The sequence below is a fragment of the Filicampus tigris genome, chromosome 6, assembly GCF_054856515.1.
Source record: "Filicampus tigris isolate MCC_2025a chromosome 6, RoL_Ftig_1.0, whole genome shotgun sequence".
Taxonomy (NCBI): domain Eukaryota; kingdom Metazoa; phylum Chordata; class Actinopteri; order Syngnathiformes; family Syngnathidae; genus Filicampus; species Filicampus tigris.
This window is the reverse complement of record NC_141222.1, coordinates 14,713,843-14,733,476: the sequence shown is the minus strand read 5'-3', so window position 1 is coordinate 14,733,476 and position 19,634 is coordinate 14,713,843. Positions and strand designations below refer to the sequence as shown.

The 19,634-nt window shown below is 40.7% G+C and overlaps 2 protein-coding genes across 2 annotated transcripts; both read right to left on the bottom strand.

The window, feature by feature from the left end:
- Window positions 1–5,985: 5,985 nt before the first annotated feature.
- Window positions 5,986–12,914, bottom strand: cnga1a (cyclic nucleotide gated channel subunit alpha 1a). Its single transcript, XM_086033151.1, has 8 exons — window positions 12,747–12,914; window positions 12,179–12,271; window positions 12,008–12,070; window positions 11,759–11,815; window positions 11,555–11,659; window positions 10,674–10,780; window positions 8,935–9,545; window positions 5,986–8,840 (listed from the first exon to the last, which is right to left on the bottom strand). Exons 2-8 carry the CDS (start codon window positions 12,226–12,228, stop codon window positions 7,893–7,895), a joined length of 1,941 nt encoding a protein of 646 aa, XP_085889277.1. The 5' UTR covers window positions 12,229–12,271; window positions 12,747–12,914; the 3' UTR covers window positions 5,986–7,892.
- A 1,421-nt stretch (window positions 12,915–14,335) lies between these two features.
- enam (enamelin) lies at window positions 14,336–18,705 on the bottom strand. The gene is made up of 9 exons (XM_086032809.1): window positions 18,688–18,705; window positions 18,559–18,617; window positions 18,443–18,466; window positions 18,228–18,293; window positions 18,081–18,152; window positions 16,232–16,282; window positions 15,682–15,708; window positions 15,506–15,601; window positions 14,336–14,663 (listed from the first exon to the last, which is right to left on the bottom strand). Exons 2-9 carry the CDS (start codon window positions 18,610–18,612, stop codon window positions 14,370–14,372), a joined length of 684 nt encoding a protein of 227 aa, XP_085888935.1. The 5' UTR covers window positions 18,613–18,617; window positions 18,688–18,705; the 3' UTR covers window positions 14,336–14,369.
- Window positions 18,706–19,634: the final 929 nt, after the last annotated feature.

Genomic DNA, 19,634 nt, shown 5'->3' with positions numbered 1-19,634 from the left:
TAGCCACTGATTGGCCAACCAAACAAAAATACCTCTCAACTATTTACCAATTACTTAGGACAGTGGACACATTAACATCAGAAGTTCTTTCACTTCAGAGTGCAGTGGATGTGTTTGTGGTTGGGCGTGATGTCTTTGTTTGTCCATCCATGTGTGAGGTGAGACGTAATTGAAGACCACTGTGCAGGAAAGCGTCAGACAGAACATTTAATTAAACAGATAATTTCATAGGTTAACCCTGTGCCGAATGCAATTCCACTGATATTGAGCGTGAGCACCTTATGACACAGTAGCTTTGGTGCCAACGTGAGTGCAATATGCAAACGAATAATGAGTTTCTTGTTAGCACAAAGTGTCATGATTCGGGTGGTGGAGTGGCGATAAAAGCAGGTGGAGCCAAGTAGAGGAAAGCAGCCTAGGCAAAACAAAAGGTGGCTGTGAAGTATTTATTTAACACAAAAATTCAAACAAGGGCACTGGACATATTTAAAACTGAGATGCGAGAGCACGAGGCACATTATATATGACTGACTTTTAATATTGACCACAGCCCCGAGTTAATAGAAAGGGGGAATTAAATACACAAGGACGAAGGACCAACGGGTGAGCAGAATGTGAGTCGGGAAGGAGCTGACAAGGAAGGCACGAACACATGAAACCAAAAACAAACACAATACGCCATCAAATTCACTGGGCACAAAAGGAGAAATCCTCTGTTCCAGTCTCACACCAATGCCATTGCAAAACCTGAAGTAAAAGAAAAACACAGATCACAACACCAGGTTCATTCGGACTGCCAATCTTCCAGCCAATGTGAATTACCACTGCATTAAAACTCTGCATTAGCTCCTCATCGCCAACAACAAACAAAACTTCAATTTGCCTTGCATTGCTATTTAAATTAGAGGCACTAAACAATATCTCATGAGCCTGGGTTTTTTATAATAGTCATTGATAATGATTAAGGGATAATGGCAAGGTACACGGCGCAGGCAAATGTGACCCACATCGGATTTGTTCTCAGAAAGTATGGTCCAGATATATACATATATTCCAGATATATACATATCTGATGTCGCACTCTTGCTCATATATATATATATATATATATATATATATATACAAATACGTATATAAGTTGTTTGTTTTATCTCTGCAGTATATGTCTGCAATATTTGAAAGTATGAAATAAATCTGGTGATTGATTGTAAACGCAAGAGAATAATGACTCTTGAAGTGGGTCCGCGTTTGAATATCCCACTGGACCATACATTCTGAGATCCACTCACATGTTTGTATGTGTTCCAATGTCACCTCTAATTTTCCATGCGTCTGAGCATTCACACAATCTCTGTGAGCACGCCTTGGACCACAGTGAGCAACATTAGACATGCACACGGCGGCCAAACCAGTATCACACCTGTACAAAACCTGAGATCATAATATGAGGCATGTTTCAAAAAAGTCTAACCATCTTTATGTTGAAATAGACCATACTAAATAGAGATTTGTGACATGAATAAATTAGCCCTAGTGTGTAATAATTGGCTCAGGATTTATGCCGCGTTTTATACTGTGAATCGGCTCTAATTGACTTGTCCAGAAATCAATGTAAGTAAATGGGAAGTCTGTAATGATCGTAATTGTTCATGAATTTTGGCTTCAATATTAACTTATTCAATGCCAGACATTTTCAGAACCTCTTTTACCCTAACGTTTGAAAAATATTTAAAAATATATAAATAAGTTACTGGGATTGAATGTACTGTGAAAAGACAAATAAATATCTCATAGGCTATGAATGAGTAAATAAATATTGATTGATTAACTCATTCAATCCCAAAGATTGGCACTGAATGAGTTAAATATCAATATCGAAACTACGATCAAGTTGAGAGTGACATGAGTGAAACTTTTCATCACAATATGTGAGCATAAGCAAGTGGTTGAAAAGGTTAACCAAATGTTGAATAATGTTATTACTATAATTGGCTGCTGCAGGGTTTCCACGGGTCATTGAAAAGCATTGACAGTCATTAAATTCATTTGGAGAAAATTAAGGCCTTAAATGGCGTCTGTGACGCCGATCAGGTTACATCCTTTCTGTGTGAATAAATAAATAAAACAATATCTGAGTCTGGATGCCACGTTCACGGCCATCTAACCAGCCGGGTGGATCCCAGGACATCTTGCTGTCAGAAGAGGAAGACGTGCTGGGTAGAGGCTTTCCTGGCAGTGGAGGGTTTTTTTTGTAAGTTTGGGAAGAATTTTTCTACGATTGCTTATAAGGGTCACCTAGTGGAAAAAAAAGACAGATTAACATCTATATGGAAGGAATGTTTCAAACATAAAGTCCATGTCGCACTCAACGAGAATCTAACAATTGACTTATTAAAGGTATTGTTTCGTTGCCCGATTCTGAATATGAGGACTTCTTTTGCGCAAAAAAAAAAAAAAAAAATATATATATATATATATATATATATATATATATATATATACATCCCTGTTGGTCCAATTCTTCTACACTTTATTCCGAATACAGTCAGTCCTCAGGTTACGCGGTACTCGACCTACACCGTTTCGACTCTACGATGCCCTAGTCTTGTCCGCCATTTTGTCTTCAGCCCCATAAATGTGTGTGTAAAAAAGGAGGATCTTCTAGCGATGCTGGTCCAGTCATTACGATGGAAATAAAGTTGGATATCATGAAACGGTCGGAGAAAAGTGAACATTGGAACATCATATATTCATTTAGAAATTTAGAGGGGAATATTAAAATGTACACATTAGCACACAGTAGATTCATTAAGTGAGCTTGGGTCGCTGGAAAGGCACTACATAATGTAAACTTATCAATTTCATCATTTGTACAAAAAGCTATGAGTTCGCTCTCACAATGAGGTGAGGTGGAGGGTGTTGTCGTAGGGTAACCGTATATTATGTATTCTTGTGTTTCCTCACTGTCTACATAATTGAACTGCCATGCATGTAATTTCTTTTTTGCTCACAGGCAGATGGAGCCTTTATTCGAAAGAGCTGTGTTGACCAAGCAATAGCCCAGGCATCTTCTCTCAAAATTGCCTGTTGTATTTAAGTATCTGAAGCCATATTGCATGTTGTTTTTCTAGTATTAATGAATCTACGGTGTGTGCGTGTGTTAAATGTAAACTACTGTTGATAATGTGAATGTCAACTACATCTTTGATATGACATGCTGTTGCCTGCTCTTGCTCACGTCGAACTGCCATGGCAACAGAATTGTTAAAAATGTCCAGTTCCTGAATGATGTTTGACTCCCTAATTTTCATATTCTATTATACCAGCTGGAGTTTGCTGTGCTGTGCAGCCATTCGTCTTAAATGCATGCTATTAACAGTGACTTGTGAATCTTACAAACAATCATGGATGTGCTTTTGTGAACCATTAACAGAGGAAACAGGACTTTTAAGAGTGCCAATCAAGAAAATTTGTGATTCAGACTAGTGAAGTGCCAGCACTGATTCATACTGCATTGATGGCTTACGGATGAGCATGTTTTATTTTTACCACTCTTTTATTATATTTGTATGATATTTTTGTAGCAGCACATTCTTTGACTGAAAATGTGGTTTAATAAAAATACTTGACACCTGTAAAACATCATAATTTCCTCAGAAATTGCATAACTGTTGATAGATATTGTTGCTCAGCTAAAAACACTGAAATAAATGAATTGAGGATACACCAATCTATTCAAATCTTTTTGCAGTGATTTTTTATACCAAGCAAATACATAAACAGTCACAAAATGGTATCATATTGCTCTGATTTGATTCTTTAGAAGCGCGCTGAGGTGGTATATTAGCATTAAGCTATTGTTATCTCATCTTTGATCTGTGTTGTAAAACAAGTACGATATGTCAGGATGGAGAAAAGTGTTTGTAAAAATAAGACTTGAACTTTGTATTAAGATAACATATTTCAAGAAAAAAGAAGCTGCTATTCTCTCAAAATTGCAATTAATTAGAAATGCTGGCACTGACTTAAATCCTTCTTTTATGCTTCTCTTTGCATTTTTGTACAGGGGTGTAAAAAAGGGGGTCCTCTGATTACGAAGGAGTTCTGTTCCTATGGCTAGATGCCATAGTAACCTGAATTTGTATGTACTGTAAGATGCAACCAGAGTTGTCAAAAGTATTCGCATTCATTACTTAAGCAGAAATAATACGGAAGCGTCGACCCGCCGATGTGGAGTAAACAATTTTGACTAGCAAATAAAAAGCAAAACACACACACCCTCACACACGGACACACACACACACACACAGTATTACAACAAAGTGTCTTTCCTAAACATGGAGAGGCTTGAGCAACTTTAGCTCTCTTTTCTGAACAAAATGGTGTTAGCTTATGTATGAATGCTGTACCATTGTGATGGAATGTCACCAAAACGTGTACTTAAATATGTCAGCTGATATTAATAATAGGGCGCTCCTAGGCACTCCACATAATAACAGTGAACTGGCTATTCTGCTAATTATCCCTTTTAAAAAAATATATATAGGTCCTATTTAGTGCCAAAGCAGCCACCACAGCTAGGTAACTATTTATTCTTTGTAAAAATTATCATATATGGGCACTTTACCCTATTTCGGCTGTCTGGCCTCTGTCCACGACTTGGGCACCCTTCCGTCATCGTCCCTTTGTCCATATTGATAAAATAATCGTACTCCGTCCCCGTCCGTCCTCATCCTTTTAAAGCACTTCCGTACTTACATTTCACCAGTCACCAAATGTTAATCATTCCTTATGCCGAATACTGTGACTTGTCAGTACTGGGCGTGGCCATTACAGCGCCGCACCTCTGATGATTTACAGTGACAACCAAACCTGCTGTATATTGACCCATAAGTTCCTATTGGGGTAAAGCTAGAAACAGAGAATGCAATACTGCAATACTCCTTTAGTTAATGTAAACAGCCTTTTATGCCACTTTTGATGATTATTGCTTTGTTAATACTGCTTCAATAGAGTCAAACCCTCCAGGCAATGAATTCCCAAGAGATACGTCTTGTGGGAAATCAGCAGCAAATGTCCCAGGATAAATGGCATGTACTCCATCACACCGCCTTTCCTGTTCTGCCAGGACATTCTCATAGGCTTCTCAAAATTGACTTAATGACGACATAGTGTACGTGACGTGAATATTACCACAATGCGGGGCATGCTACACATACACATGGAATGTATGAAAGTCAAGGGATAGCAGCTGTGAATGGGAAAGGAAGGAGAGACAGTACTGTTCTCTCTACTCTTTTTGCCGATAGTTTCACATTTCATACAAAGCAGCAACTCAACTTTGAAATCAATGAGGTAAACTGTATTTCCTCTCACAGTGTCTTAGAGCATTTATTTACTTAACTGCAGAAAGGACAATGTGGGTACTGGGGGTAAGGTGGGAAGGGAAGAGGCCTTTTTTATACTAATACACTGTCAAATAGTGTTGGGTTCTCCATTCGCCTCAGGGAAATTGGAGCCTGAAAGCAGACCTCGAGCTGGGAGAGCTGGATTACATAACATCTTAAACATGGAAAATGTAGTCATTATACAGTATGTTTCATGCTAAACACACACGCACGCGCACATCCCCAGAAGCACACACACACACACTTACTTGAATACCGATACAATGGAAATGCAACAGTACTTGTTGAGACGATGAGAAAAATGTACCCAGTTGTGTGAGTCGATTAGATAATGCGTGCTTACATGACTGCAATGAAAGATATCAATCATAACCGTTGCAGGAAATGTCTTAAAGAAATAGTTAGAAAATAGGATTCCTTGTTTCCAAACTTTTGACTGGTACTGTATAAATTAATATTCAAATCATTCACAGAAGTCACTTTCTATCAATGTGTTTTATAAGATGTGCGTTGCATTTTATATAAGATTTAAGTCCTTTGCATTGTAAGTGCACCGATCGATTGGCTGGGATCGATATTGATGCTGATTTTCTTTATTTTGGGGATCAATGATCATCCAATCTCTTAAAATAAAAATGATCTCCGACGATGTCATCTCCCTCTGCAGAGATATGATAAAGTCCGCCAAAGTCCTCTTCTGTTATGAGATGACGAAAAGCAATGGCGGAGCCAGAATGTGGCTAATGGGTGGGCCTAAATATTTCTCTCACTGAGCATAATCCTCCTGTCCCAACACATCGTACGTTCAAATAAAATGACAAACGGAATACTATGAAATTCAGATCTTCCTTAGACAACCACAATTATACCTTTCTTAATATTTAATCAAATAAAAAACACAACGAAACGCAAATTAAAAATAATTTTATAATAATTAACAAAACATTTTTAAGTATATATTTTTTCATGAATCTCACTGGGTGTGCAGTCTGTCAATCTGGGTGGACCTGGGTGTGCACAGGCTCCGCCCCTGACTAAAAGGATTTTCATTTTCAGAGCTGGGCATCGTCTAACCGTCATGAAGTTCCCGTCTGCATATTTAGCTGACCCACATGGTCCCACTCGTTCCCAGTCAGCCAAACAGCACCTAGAACAGACTTAACAGGTACCACGTCACACGCAGGTGCCCCTCTCCTGACACGTAGCCAAACAAATAAAAAATAAAACCTTTCGGTCCCACAGATGCAATGACATGTGCCCCGTATTGTTTTCATTTCACGAATCACCACGCTGTCCGTGTGTGTTGTTTTTATTTGTTATTTTTCTTTATTTGGCAGCGTGTCTGCTTGTGTGGCGCCTGCATGTGACATGTACATTAAATTCTCGATGCCAATTGGCATTCGCCAAGGAGGGGCCTACTGGGACCACGTGGGTCAGTTAAATATGCAGACGGGAACTTCGTGACGGCTAAGCGATGGCCAGCTCTGCTTCATGTGCAGTCATAACCACCAGTTTGTATTATTTCACAGGTAGGCCCTATTGTTACAAGTTTTACAATAAAACAAGATTGGAACATCGTGGGTGTATGCTGTTGATTATAGAAAAAAATCGGGATAGGCAAAAATTGGGATCGGCAGGTTGGGCATTTTAAAGATCGGGGATCCATGATAGGCCAGAAAATTCTGATCAATCAACCCCTTCTTTGCATAGAGATCAGTGGTTGACTGCAGACTACAAACAGTAGGGGTGTAGATTAATATTATTTATATAAATTGACATGACAGCATACAAGATATAGTAAATACCAAAGTTGGGCATTTCACTAAAAATTGAGCATCCGTTATTCGTCATCCGTCTGTAGTGTGAGTATCCTTCCGTCATCCATCATTCGCCTAAAGGCCGGTCCGTCTCTGATTTTAAACGGGCTTCCACCAGCGATTCAGAGTGCAAACGTCAATAGCTCCCGGCCAGCGTCGAAAGAGTGACTCAAAATGACTCTGAGACTGTTCACAGCCTAGTCCGTCACTCAAATCTGTCCCCCAAGCAACAACAACTCACAATTGTTCCTCGCTGCGCTCGCTACGGCCATCAAAGCCTCGCCTTGAAAAATAGTTTAAAGTCAGACTACAAACGAAAGGCGGATTAAATACATGGCCTTCCGACTATGTTTAATCCATCTATATTTTAAATTTTGCCGCCATTCATCAACCGTCATCAAAACGGACGTCCGTCATTGGCGAATAGACGGACCGGTGCGTCACATAGACAGAATGCCCAGCTCTGGTCATTATAGTCGTCATGACAATAAATGTGACATATGTATGCATGAAATTGTCTTTATCCATATTCATAGGTATTATACTGTGTATAGTTACCCCTGTCCAGCTGTTCTTTGGCGGTTGGATCTGAATACACAAAATACATTTATGTTCAAGGTTCTACCAACAAAGAAAAATGTTTGGTGTAAACTTTGGGTTTTTATTATTATTTTTCTTTGTGCTCATCATCTTTCTTCACGTCTTTGCCTTTTTCCTCATCATCCTTTGCTTCAGCCTTCTCTTGCTCTTCTCTCACTTCTTCCCTTTTCTCTTCTCCTACTTCATCCACTCCACCTTTATCTTCAGTTTTCTCCTGTTCCACTTGAACTTCCTCCTTTTCGACATCCTCCTCCCCCTCGTCATCATCATCTATCTCCTCCCCTGTCAGCCGCTCCAGGTCATTGATGCGTTGCCACAGAGTCTTATCAGTTTTCTTGTATTTCTCTAGAATCTTCTTCAGTTTGATCTGCATTAAATCCATCGTACTGTATAACCTGTTGACTTTCTCTTCCAGCTCCTTGGCCTCCGGCTTGATGTTAGCTGGGTCCAAGTCAATCAGGCCATCTTTCATTAGGATCTGTCGTCCCTTCTCCTCCAGCATTCCTTTAGCATCCGGGTACTCCAATAGCGACTCCATGAGGTCATCCTTGGACAGGCAGAAGAGGTCTGAGTATCCGATGCTGCGGATGTTGGCTGTCCGCCTGTTGCCTGCTTTGCTGCCCTTGATATTAAGGATACTAATCTCACCAAAATAGCTTCCGCTTCCCAGCACCACAAACTGAGTAACACCATCATCGGCAACCACTGCGAGTTTTCCATCTTTGATAATATACATCTCACGACCAATATCGCCCTTCTTGCAGATGTAGTCTCCAGGGCTGAACACCTGAGGCCGGAGCTTGAGCACGAGCTCGATCAGCAAGCCTGCTTCACAGTCTGCAAAGATGCGAACCTTCTTGAGTGTCTCCATGTGAACTTGGATCGCGATTTCAGCTTTCAATTTATCTGGAAGATACCGTAACACCTCGCGCTCATCCTGTGCCTTGCCATTGTTCCACAGATAGTCGAACCACTTAATAACACGCAATTCCAGCTCCTTGCTGACCTTCCGAACCTGTAATTGACATAGTTTCATGCAATCAGTTATAATCCAACAGCGTTACATTGCAGTCAATCTTGAAGTTAAAAAAAGTCTGTAGATTTTCTACCTGCATGTACTGTTTAATGTTGTCAATCCGAGCCTGAAACTGGGCTTGGGCAGCATTCATGTTGGAGATCATGGTAGCAATATTTCCCACAATTGTGGCAAAGATGAGAACCCCAACTAAGAAATCGACCACATGGAAGATAAACTCAGAATCGAGGGCTGGTGGTGGGGTTTCTCCAATTGTGGTCAGGGTTAATGTGGACCAGTAGAGGCTGAAGGCATACTTCCTCAAGGGCTGGCCAAAAGCAGGCTCATCCGGATCATCAAGAGCTGGGTAAACCCATTCGTCTGACCCAAAACCAATCGACTTGGAGAATGAGAAGTAAAAGCAGGCGTTCCAATGGATAATGATGAGGATGTACATGATCAAGTTTGAAATGCGAAAGATGTTGGGGTAGTTGGTTTTAGTCTCAGTCCTTGTGAAGAACTCCATCATGCGACCAATCCTTAGTAGCTTATTAACTCGAATCTCTGGGTAGTCCAGACCCAGAAGGAGATACAGGACGTCAGTGGGCAACATGGAGACAACATCCAGCCGGAACTGGAAGCTTTTGATGTAACGGTCGCGGAGCAGCTTCTCATCTTTGACCATCAAGCCTTGCTCAAGGTAACCTTCAAAGGTACAAAGTCGATCAATGAAGTGTATTTGGGTACTTGACTTGTAAACATTGCCATATGGATCACCTATCCTCCTACATGACCACCATTCAAAATCAAAAAATGAATAACCTTGAGATGGAAAATAATGTCAAAGTCTGGATTTTTAAGCCTGGTGTGTTGAAAATGGATTGGTAGGAACTGCAACTGTGTCAGGTGATTAGCACCAAAGATAAGTGTGCCTGTGAAATGCAGTCCGCTGGTTGTCGCGAGCCACTGGCCACCTGGCGACTAGCTAGGCTAACAATAGGATGCTAATGTGAGCTGGAATACAGACTTGAACGATGTGAGAACAGCCACGTTGGCAGTCTGCCGAGATACCTCCTGAAAGTGAATGCTTATGTATTGCTCATATATTAAATATGATTTAATATTAAATAACTGCATGGTTTTCTTAGTAAAGCGATCAGGAAATGTCTGACACTAATCACATTCCTGCAACTCTGCAAGTGAAGAGATGTAAACATTGTGGCCCCTGTAAGTTAGTAGATCATTATGTATTATTAGAATATTGTTTGTAGGATAAATACTTTGTATATTTAAGTCAACGTAAACACATTTTTTTTCAAGAATATTTTCTATGCAAGCCCACTAGTTGAAACAGGGCATTTTGATAAATATTGCGTTTGTGGAATAAGTGTTAATTTAATTGTTTTTGGCCATCTCTGGGGGTGGCCATTTTGTCTTCTGTCGACTGAAAATGACATCACAACTGCTCACAACGACCAATCATGGCTCAGATTCAGAAAACAGGTCAGCAGGTTGAGCAGTTGTGATGTCAGAAGTCGACAGAAGACGACAGAAGACACAACGACCGCCCCGAGAGATGACTAAAAACAAGTGCATTTTGCTGCTTAATTTATATTCCACAAACGCAAAATTAATCAGAATGCCGTGTTTCAAATAGTGGGCCTGCTGGGAACATATTTTTGAAAAAAATATGTTTTTGAGTTGACTTCCGTTTTAAGTAAAGAGCATTAGATAAAGAAGATATGCACATTTCAAATATAACAGACAGTTTTGAGATCTTGGATTAAGTTATTTTTTAAAAACCTCACCCATCATAGAACATGTCATTTTCACCTGTTCTGGTCCTGACGAGCATATCAGCCAGATAGATGAGGTCTGAGGTGTAATCAAATAAAACCCAATAAAGGATGTAGTTGTGCTGCAGCTCCTCGAAACAGGCCCTGTTTGCAGGAAGCAGAAACACAGTTGATAAACAATGACAGGCTGTTAACCTTTCTTTTTTTTAATTAATATCCCATGACCAGCTCTTATATGAACATTTACACAACTGTATGTAGTAGAAACTTTGAGGTAGAACACAATCAGTTGCGGACGACCAATTTGCTGCTTTTATAAACCAATGTTTCCCATAAAAATAAAACATTTCCCATTTATCTTAATACAATATCTCAGAGATTTCTTTTGCTCAAAATGTGCAAAGAACAAATAATGAATTACAACACACTTAGCACACACTTGGTTGACATTACTCTGTTATATTTTTGGGTGGTCCTGTTCAATGCAAATGAGCCATTGCTTACACTGTGCTGTTCTGTCAACACTTTTGTTACCATAATCACAGAAAGTAGAGCTATGACGTTGTGACAAGAAAGGGCTAATCCTTGTGAAGACGCATCTTTGGAAAGAGGCAGTCAACGCTAGTTTTACTTGGTTGTTTGATTTCAGACTTGATAGGTGGGCAAGCCCTTCAGAGACCCAACTATTTGCACATGAGCGATTAAAAAGTATTGTTTTTTCTACATGTCCCCTTTTAGTGGACTGACAAATTTATAGTCCCTCATTGGCGTGCAACTTTAAATTTCCGCGCAATAAAAGAGAAAAAATCCACATAAACTTTAAAATGATGACATTTTGCAGACCTAATTCACATTAAAATATGTTTTAAAAACAGCACAAAACCACCAGGCCACTAAAAATCTCGGGAAAGTAGTCACCTCGCGATAATCATCGTCCAGTTGTACATGACTGGCAATGTAACGATGAAGAGCCAGTTGTAATAAAGATTTCCAGCAGGGTTAATGACAAATAATTCCTTGGGCCTGTCAACAAAAAAAGACACATTATGACTACATAATTCAAATCACATTTAATCCTCATTCGTTGACCATAATGCCAGTTCTGATGGAAGATACACTGACTTATTTGCATCCTTTTCTTTTTCCTTTTCATTTGATCCTTCTTGTTTTTCCTTCTTTCTGTGCAGTAGAATACAAGTTAACACAGTTAGCAGTGAATTATTTGTAATATAAAAGGTAATCACTTCTCCAACTTCTCTCAATAGAGCACAATTACATAAAGCATTAGCTTGGCGTCTACCAGTCATTAGAGGAATTTAAAAGCCAACAAGATCTTAACCCCTCTTCTCATGACTATAAAACTGTACTTACTCGTCATTGTTATTACTGTTGTTCATGTTGAGCAGGCAATTAGGGACTGGCTGAGGCGCAATCCTGCAGCAAATGTAGTTTGAAGAAGGTCAATAAGTGTTCTCATAAGAATAAAAAAGCCCCTTTTGCCTATATACAGGTAATACAACATGTACTTAAAGGTCCTCTCACATTTTGACCCCCCGGTTTGGGACAGCTTCTGGTCCTGAGTCAAGTGTCATGCTGAAGTTGGGGGTGGTGGCCGATGTGGTCAAAGCAGCAGATCTGCAGGGTAGCCGTAACAATACATCAAGCAGATATATTGTAAGATTTGTAACATAGTAGCATATATAAAATGAACAAAATGGAATTAGTAATGTCATAGAATAGTGTATTACAGCATAAAGGGATCATTATTCCCACCACTGGTTATTGGCAGTATTGTTCTATTGAGCCAGTATCAAATAAGGTCTAAAAGAACCTGCATTTCACCTTTGTTTGGCTTCCCTCATTTGTATAATGGTGTATAAAAAAGTCAGATATTGCTGCATTTAGAGTACGTTTTTAGTCCTTTAAAAACTACCTTTCAATTTTGTATCATGCCATAGGGTTGAATTTGTGTACGTTACTGTACACCTGACTTGAAGTAGAGCATAATGAGAGCCTTGTCTTTCCCATCAACCTGGAACGTGAAAACAAAAAGAACAGAATCCCTTTTGACAGCTCTTGAAAAAAAAAAAAAAAAAGAAAATTAACCTACCTTGGCCTCCAGCGAACAAGTCCATTTTCTTGTCAGCCTGAAGCACTGACATGTGCAGAAGGTTGTGCAAGGTCCTCTGAATCTAATTGGACAAAATAGCAAAATGTAGTTACACACAACACTGACATGTCTAACGCATTGGGGCTCAATTAATAGTGTCACACAGATTTACTGACCCTGACAAGGATTAGGAGGATTAGAGGTGGCTGAGAGGAGAGGAGGCAAAGTCCACCTTGTAGACCCCATGCAGTCATAGATACCTTGATAAAGTGGGCAACCAAAGTACTGAAACCCATTTAGGGATAAAGCTTTTGTTTTTTCCCTAATATTTTCTGTTCGGATGTGCAACACCAGAACATTTTGTCGTCACACACGCACACACACGTATGCTCTGTCAGCACTCTCAGCCATACCCAACTCTGATCGGCTTACATGCCGGCGAGAGGAGGTTTCGTCGACCTCCTCCCTCCTTATGCAACAGACATAGAAGTGGTGTGTGAACCTCTGGCAGCGTTAAGCAGTGCAGTGGCTTTTTTTCACTTTTCTATCTTCCACTTAGGGCAGGGGCGTCCAAACTCGGTCCTCAAGGGCCACTGTCCTGCCTGTTTTCCATCTCTCCCTGCTGCAACACACCTGATTCAAATAATCAGGGCATTATCATGCTTCTTCAGTGCTTACTGTTAGAGCTGATCATTTGCAGAGTGGGCATTTTATTAAAAATTCGCAGTCCGTTCATCGCCTTCCACCGACAGCCGGGGTACCCTCCCGACGTCCATTTATCCGCCTAAAAATAGTACCCGCCTGTGGGCCGGTCCGTCTATAATTTCAAACGGGCTTCCTTTAGCATTTCCAACTACAAACTCCGACCAACACACCACTCACCAATTCCCCCACCCCCACCCGCTGAACAAAGTGTCACCGTGAGCAAGCCTTACAAGCCTCACCTCAGCCAGCGGATCAATGAAGCCTGAAAGGAGATGCCTCGGGGGTGTGACGCAAAAGACAGAAAAAAATGGGCTTCCGACTACGCTTAGTCGGACTATTTTTTTTAAGTTCATCGCCTACAAAATGGTTATCCGTCATAGGCGGGTAGGCGGACGGGTCCGTCACATAGGCAATATGCCCAGCTCTAATCATTTGAATTTGCCACATATGCATGTTATAGGATACCCACAGAAAAGCCACGTAAGCACGGGGAAAACATGCACATTACCCACTTTGATGAGACTTGAACACTTCTGGCACGTGCTGCCAACACATCCCATTTTTCTAATTTCGCAATCAATAATGCATGGAGCTTAATGATTAAAGCAGTAGCTGGTTATCTATAAAGGTGTCTAAATATGTCCTGACACAAAATGGCATTATTGTGTCATGTGCTTTTGTCCTTTGCCTTCTGTTTGTGCCGTGAGAGAACCAGTCTGAATAAAAGCTATTAAAACCACATTTTATGGTATTTGAGCTTTATTTAATAGGATGATACTGTACATGGTAACTATAATAAAACATGAAGAGATGCAATAACGTCTTTGTTTTACACGAGCAGTATAGTAACCGTTGTACAATGTTGACATGCACCCACCAAAGCATATTCTCCCATCTTTATTTATATGCAGGGTATAATTACACTACTGCTGGTGGAGCAGCAGCTTCTGTGATGACTTCTCCAACTACCACTTCAGGAGCTTTAGGGGCAGTGTCCACAATTGCCACATCAACTGCTGCAATCTCTGCGGGGGCATCAATAACTGCTGGCACATCAGGAGGAGCTGCGGGGTCTGCTCCAAGATCCGCTACAGGCGCCTCTGCTGCTTCTGCCTCGACCGCAGTCGCCTCCTCGGCCTCTTCTGTTTCCTCAGCCTCTTCTGCCTCGTCAGAGTTCACAGGAGCAGCAGCTTTTGAGGCCGGTTTGGCATCCTGGGTTCCAGAAAATTGAGATCTTAGTATGTATTCGCTTTGTATTTTTAATCATTTTGTTCAGATGTAGGAATAAACAAAAACTCATCAAAATCAAAGAGAGAAAATGTGATCTTGGGGGGAGAGGGGCGGACGGGTGCAATGCTACAATAAATGCAAATCCACAGGGTTTTTTTTCCCCACTAATATCAAATGACTTTTTAGCCTTAGCAATGCTGTTGGCCACCAAGTATGACTCCCTCAAGGGACTTACATTCGTTGACGAATCCGTTTTGAAGTCTGCATTGACTCTGCGCATATTGTGCAGAGCGGGCTTACTTTGTGCGTGGGAATCACTTGTCGACGTATATCCAAATTTCAAGTAGGTCTTCTTGTATTGTGTGTGAAATGTACCTTTCTTTATCTTCTTGGGCATAGACTCTTGTGTTGAATTCTCACTGGGCCGTTACCCCATTGCAAAGAAACTGAGTTTATTTTACTAGCTTATGCATTTAATATTAGCATTACACGACGGAGACAACTTGACATGCATTAAGAGTCAGTCATACATGGACGTAACGGAGACAATCCAGTCACTTTCCAATAAAATAGTTTTCAGCCTTGGATAAATAAACCAGAAGTACTGTGAGAATGTGCTACCTACTCAGCTACCGTGCCACCTGCTGTGAATGTATTCATTGCTTTTTGAAAAGTGCCCCTTTTTTAACTGGATATCAGAATTGTTTTAAAGTCCTCTTCCTGAATGTCAAATGTTTTAAACGTTTATCTTTTGCAGCAGTAAGAGGAAGTGCTCACAGTGGCGGTAATTTGATATTGAGCTAAATGTCAAGCTTGCATGTCACCTCCTCCTCCTCTGATGCATCTCCAACCGGCTGAGCAGCAGCAGCAGTAGCAGCAGGAGGAGCAGCAGTGGCTGCCTGAGCTTGTGCAGCATCCACCTGCTTAAGAAAAAAGAAACATTTAACATGGGCCTTTGCATTTTGGGAAAGATTGCATAAAATGCAGTGGGAACACTCACCTTGGGTGCTGCGTCTATCGGCTCAGCCTGGACAAAACATTTTTATTAATACACTCACTTCAGAAACAATTATACTAAGTATTATTCTAAAATTGTGTAAAATTTAAAGTCACAGTGCTCTAAAATATGCATATGTCCGTATAAAGTGGTCTTTATTCTACTGTCAAGGGGACCAGGTGTCCATTTTTAATGTCTAATCATTTTTCCACACTTCACTAAAGTTGGAGACCGTAAAACAAAATCTGAAAGCTCATGGCTCTCCGGAACATAAATACAACACTTGAGCGGGCACATATGCAAGTGAAGCACTTAAATAGCTGAAAAATCGAAAATAAGATCACCATAAGTGCTCCTGTTGTGGTTAGCAGTGAAGCTCAAGGCTAAGGAGTTAAGTAGTTACCGGGGGTGCTAGTGAAACTTTACTGGGAATCGCAGACGGATGCCATTTAAAATTTGAGGCGGACCTGTCACGGTTTGGCGTGAAGGAGGACCCATATGCAGGGAGGCGAAGCAGGAGGACAGTTCAAGAGATTTTAATTAAATGAAATACCATTGACAGAATACTGTGGCTTGGCGTGGTGATGAGTCTTGGCGACGAGGTTCAGCTTGCCATGAGAAAGAAACTAAATTAAATTGACTGACTGTTAGCTGATTGGCTAACACTAAGACTCATCGGGAAAGGAACGTGACAAAAGCTGACCGGGTGATGGAAAACAAAAATCTGTGTCTGGGTCAGGTTCTAAATCAAAATCAGAGTCTAAAAACACATGGAGAGAGAGAGAGAATAGTTTCATAAACATAGTGGGATTGGACGAAATGGGAGAAACAGACGAGGAAAACAGGGTAGGATACGAAAGGTTTTCTGGGTGGCTGGCAGGCTGAGTGGGGTAGCTTTCAGTATGGTAGTGTGAAGTTCGCCCGCGCCCACCTCTGGCTGGGTCCGATGTTGGTCGGGTCATTCTGTCACGGTTTGCCGTGGAGGAGGACCCATATGCAGGAAGGCGAAGCAGGAGGACAGTTCAAGAGATTTTAATTAAATTAAATGAAATACCATTGACAGAATACTGTGGCTTGTCGTGGTGATGAGTCTTGGCTTGGTGACAAGGTTCAGCTTGGCATGACAAAGAAACTACGTTGACAGGACACCAAGGACTAAACCAAGGACTAGGACAACTATAGGACAACACGGCAATGACACGACAAGGACTGAACAAAAACTAGCAACTTAAATACAAGCCATTGACAAGACAACGAGAAACACCTGGACAAGAGACACAAGGTAGGAGGGAGCTGATTGGTCAACACTAGGGAGTGGAAGGCCAACAGGTGGACACATTAATAATGATGAGACAGACAGAGAACACTGAGCAAAACATGAAACCAAAACCAAAACATGACAGGACCGCCCTATAACCCCAGAAAATACCCCCATTGGAACGCAAGACGCTGGAAGGGTACCCACGCTGCAGACGGATGACGAATAACAGATGCTCATTTTGTAGTGAAATGCCCAGCTCTGATGTCTATGTCACGATAGTTTAGCAAGTTGGATGGCTTCTCCATCTTTCTCCTGTTAATTACTCCCTGTACTCCCTTTGTGATGAAAAATACTTGTCAGAAGTGCTGAATCACAACCATGGAGGCGATGAGACGATGTGACTTATGCCATGTTTAGCCACATTAGCTAGCCAGCTGTAGCTCATACGTAGCTGCAAAATAACCTGAACCGAGCATTCCCCGATAGGAAACAGCCGAAAGCAGGGAGTTTGAGCGACTGCTCAATGTGGATGCACCATGTATTTATTTATTTTACAACATAGTGTTTATTTCATCTATGACATTTGTACAGCATTTGAAGCACCTTGGCAGTCTGTACTGGCCCAGGGCCACTTTTAATGTCGGATATTTACATTTATATAAAAGATTAGTTCCAGATTAAAATATTTGGAAGAAATGGTGTTTAGGGGCGTAATGAGTTAGCATTTATTCATTCAAGATCCGTTATTTGGGGAATTTAGCTTTGAATGTCTTTGTTGATACTCAGTCATCCAGATCCAGTCATGGTAATTCACAATAGTTCATTTGCAGCAACTGAACTCTTCTTTGTGGTTCAAAACATTTCACCTATAATCCAAAAAGCTTCTTCAAATTTGGAGGAGAAGATTTTAGCTATCACTTATCACCTGCTTACAAAAGTGTTTCAAAAGATTGTCTCATTCGATTAAACATTCCAATTAACCACACCAAGGGGACCAAACCGCCAATTCCCACCTCGAGAAATTAATAGAGATACCTGAAAGTTATAACTGAAGCCTTTTGAATTAAAGGTGAAGCATATGCAACAAGCAAGATGAGTTCAGTTGCCTTGATTCCACTTTTTAAGTAGTTTGGAATCTTACTGGAGGAGCTTCACCAGCAGCACCTGCTCCAGGAGTTTCAGATGCAGGAAGGAAAGGGTTTGCCACCATCCCCTGAAAATAAAAATGTAAATTGGCAGACACATTTTTATTTTCTTTTGTATTCAAATGAACAGATCCCTTCCAAACCTGCTGCTGGTACAGCCTGTACATCTCCATCAACCTCAGGGCCTCATTGGCATGCGCCTCGATCTGCTGGAAAAATACCAGACAGCTCCAGACTCGCAAGTGCAATAGAGACAATTACAACTGCCGTTTCATACATCCATCATCCCGTGATGTTCAATGGCCTGACAAATACGACATATTGCATGAGACAAAGCACAGCGATTAGACCAACTTACCTTGTTGCTTTGATTCTCCTGAACCTACAGGATGAGAAGATACGCAAAGAATAAATGAATTCACATTGTCGTGATTACATATATTTGCTGTCTTTTAAAATGAAGGACAGACTTACAGGTGCAGTCGAGCAAGCGACAAATAGGCACATCATAATGACAGCTCGCCCCATTTAGACTGTGGATAAGAAATATAGTACTGTTGTTTTTTTAAAAAAAATAAAATAGTCTCACATTTAAAGTCTCACCGTCTTTGTTCCGTGGAGAATTTGAAGATGATGTGTCTCTGAAGGGGTGGAAAGTACCTGCTTTCACACATGGAGACCATTTATATACAGTACCTGAACATGCAGCCAATCAAATCCCACCAAGAGCAAAGAAAGAATGTGTTTGAAGACTTGAATATGCTTCAAATATGAAAAAAAAAAAATAAGGTGCTTGGGGTCAAGGCTCTTCTTATCTTTAATTACATGCTCTGTGTAAGGAGCACACACATCTTTTTCACTGACATAATAATTATGCATGCACAATGATTAGATCAATTGAGACAAACGGGTAAGAGAAGACGTTTTGGTTGATTTAGTGCATTTATAATTAGGGAAGTGGGACAAACACATTGCAGGACATGACTGGACACACTTCGAAGGAGAGCTTCCAAGTTTCGTGAGCTGGTGTCAGAGAACCAGTCGTGACCTGAGGGAATGATGCCTGTGCCCTTAAAAATGTGAGAAGTCCTGTTGTGACAAGCGTTTTCCCCCGGGGGGAGCATCAAATTGAAACCATCATCTTGCCTTTCTTGGTATTTGTTTTGCGATTTTGCACTTGCATTCCATGGCGTCAATGTGTGTCATTATGATGAACGGTAGATCTATCTACCAAAGTGGTTTTCCAAGTAGTCCTGAGTGGCAACAAGTGTCAGCAGTTCTCTCCATGGTGACTGTACTGGTACACTTGTGTTTTTCATTCTGGTCAAAACATTTGCAGCAAAGACACAGTGAAGTTTATTGGTATGTCCATGCATTCATATAACCTGTACAGAGTGGGTGGCATAAAGAATAAGGAATGCTGATACTGTATACTGTATATTGGCTATCATTTAATTATCTAAATTAATAGCCACTGAAGCCCTGCATTGACAGTAATAACACAGAGCGTTCTTCATCACATTGAAATTCAATCAGAGATATTGACTACA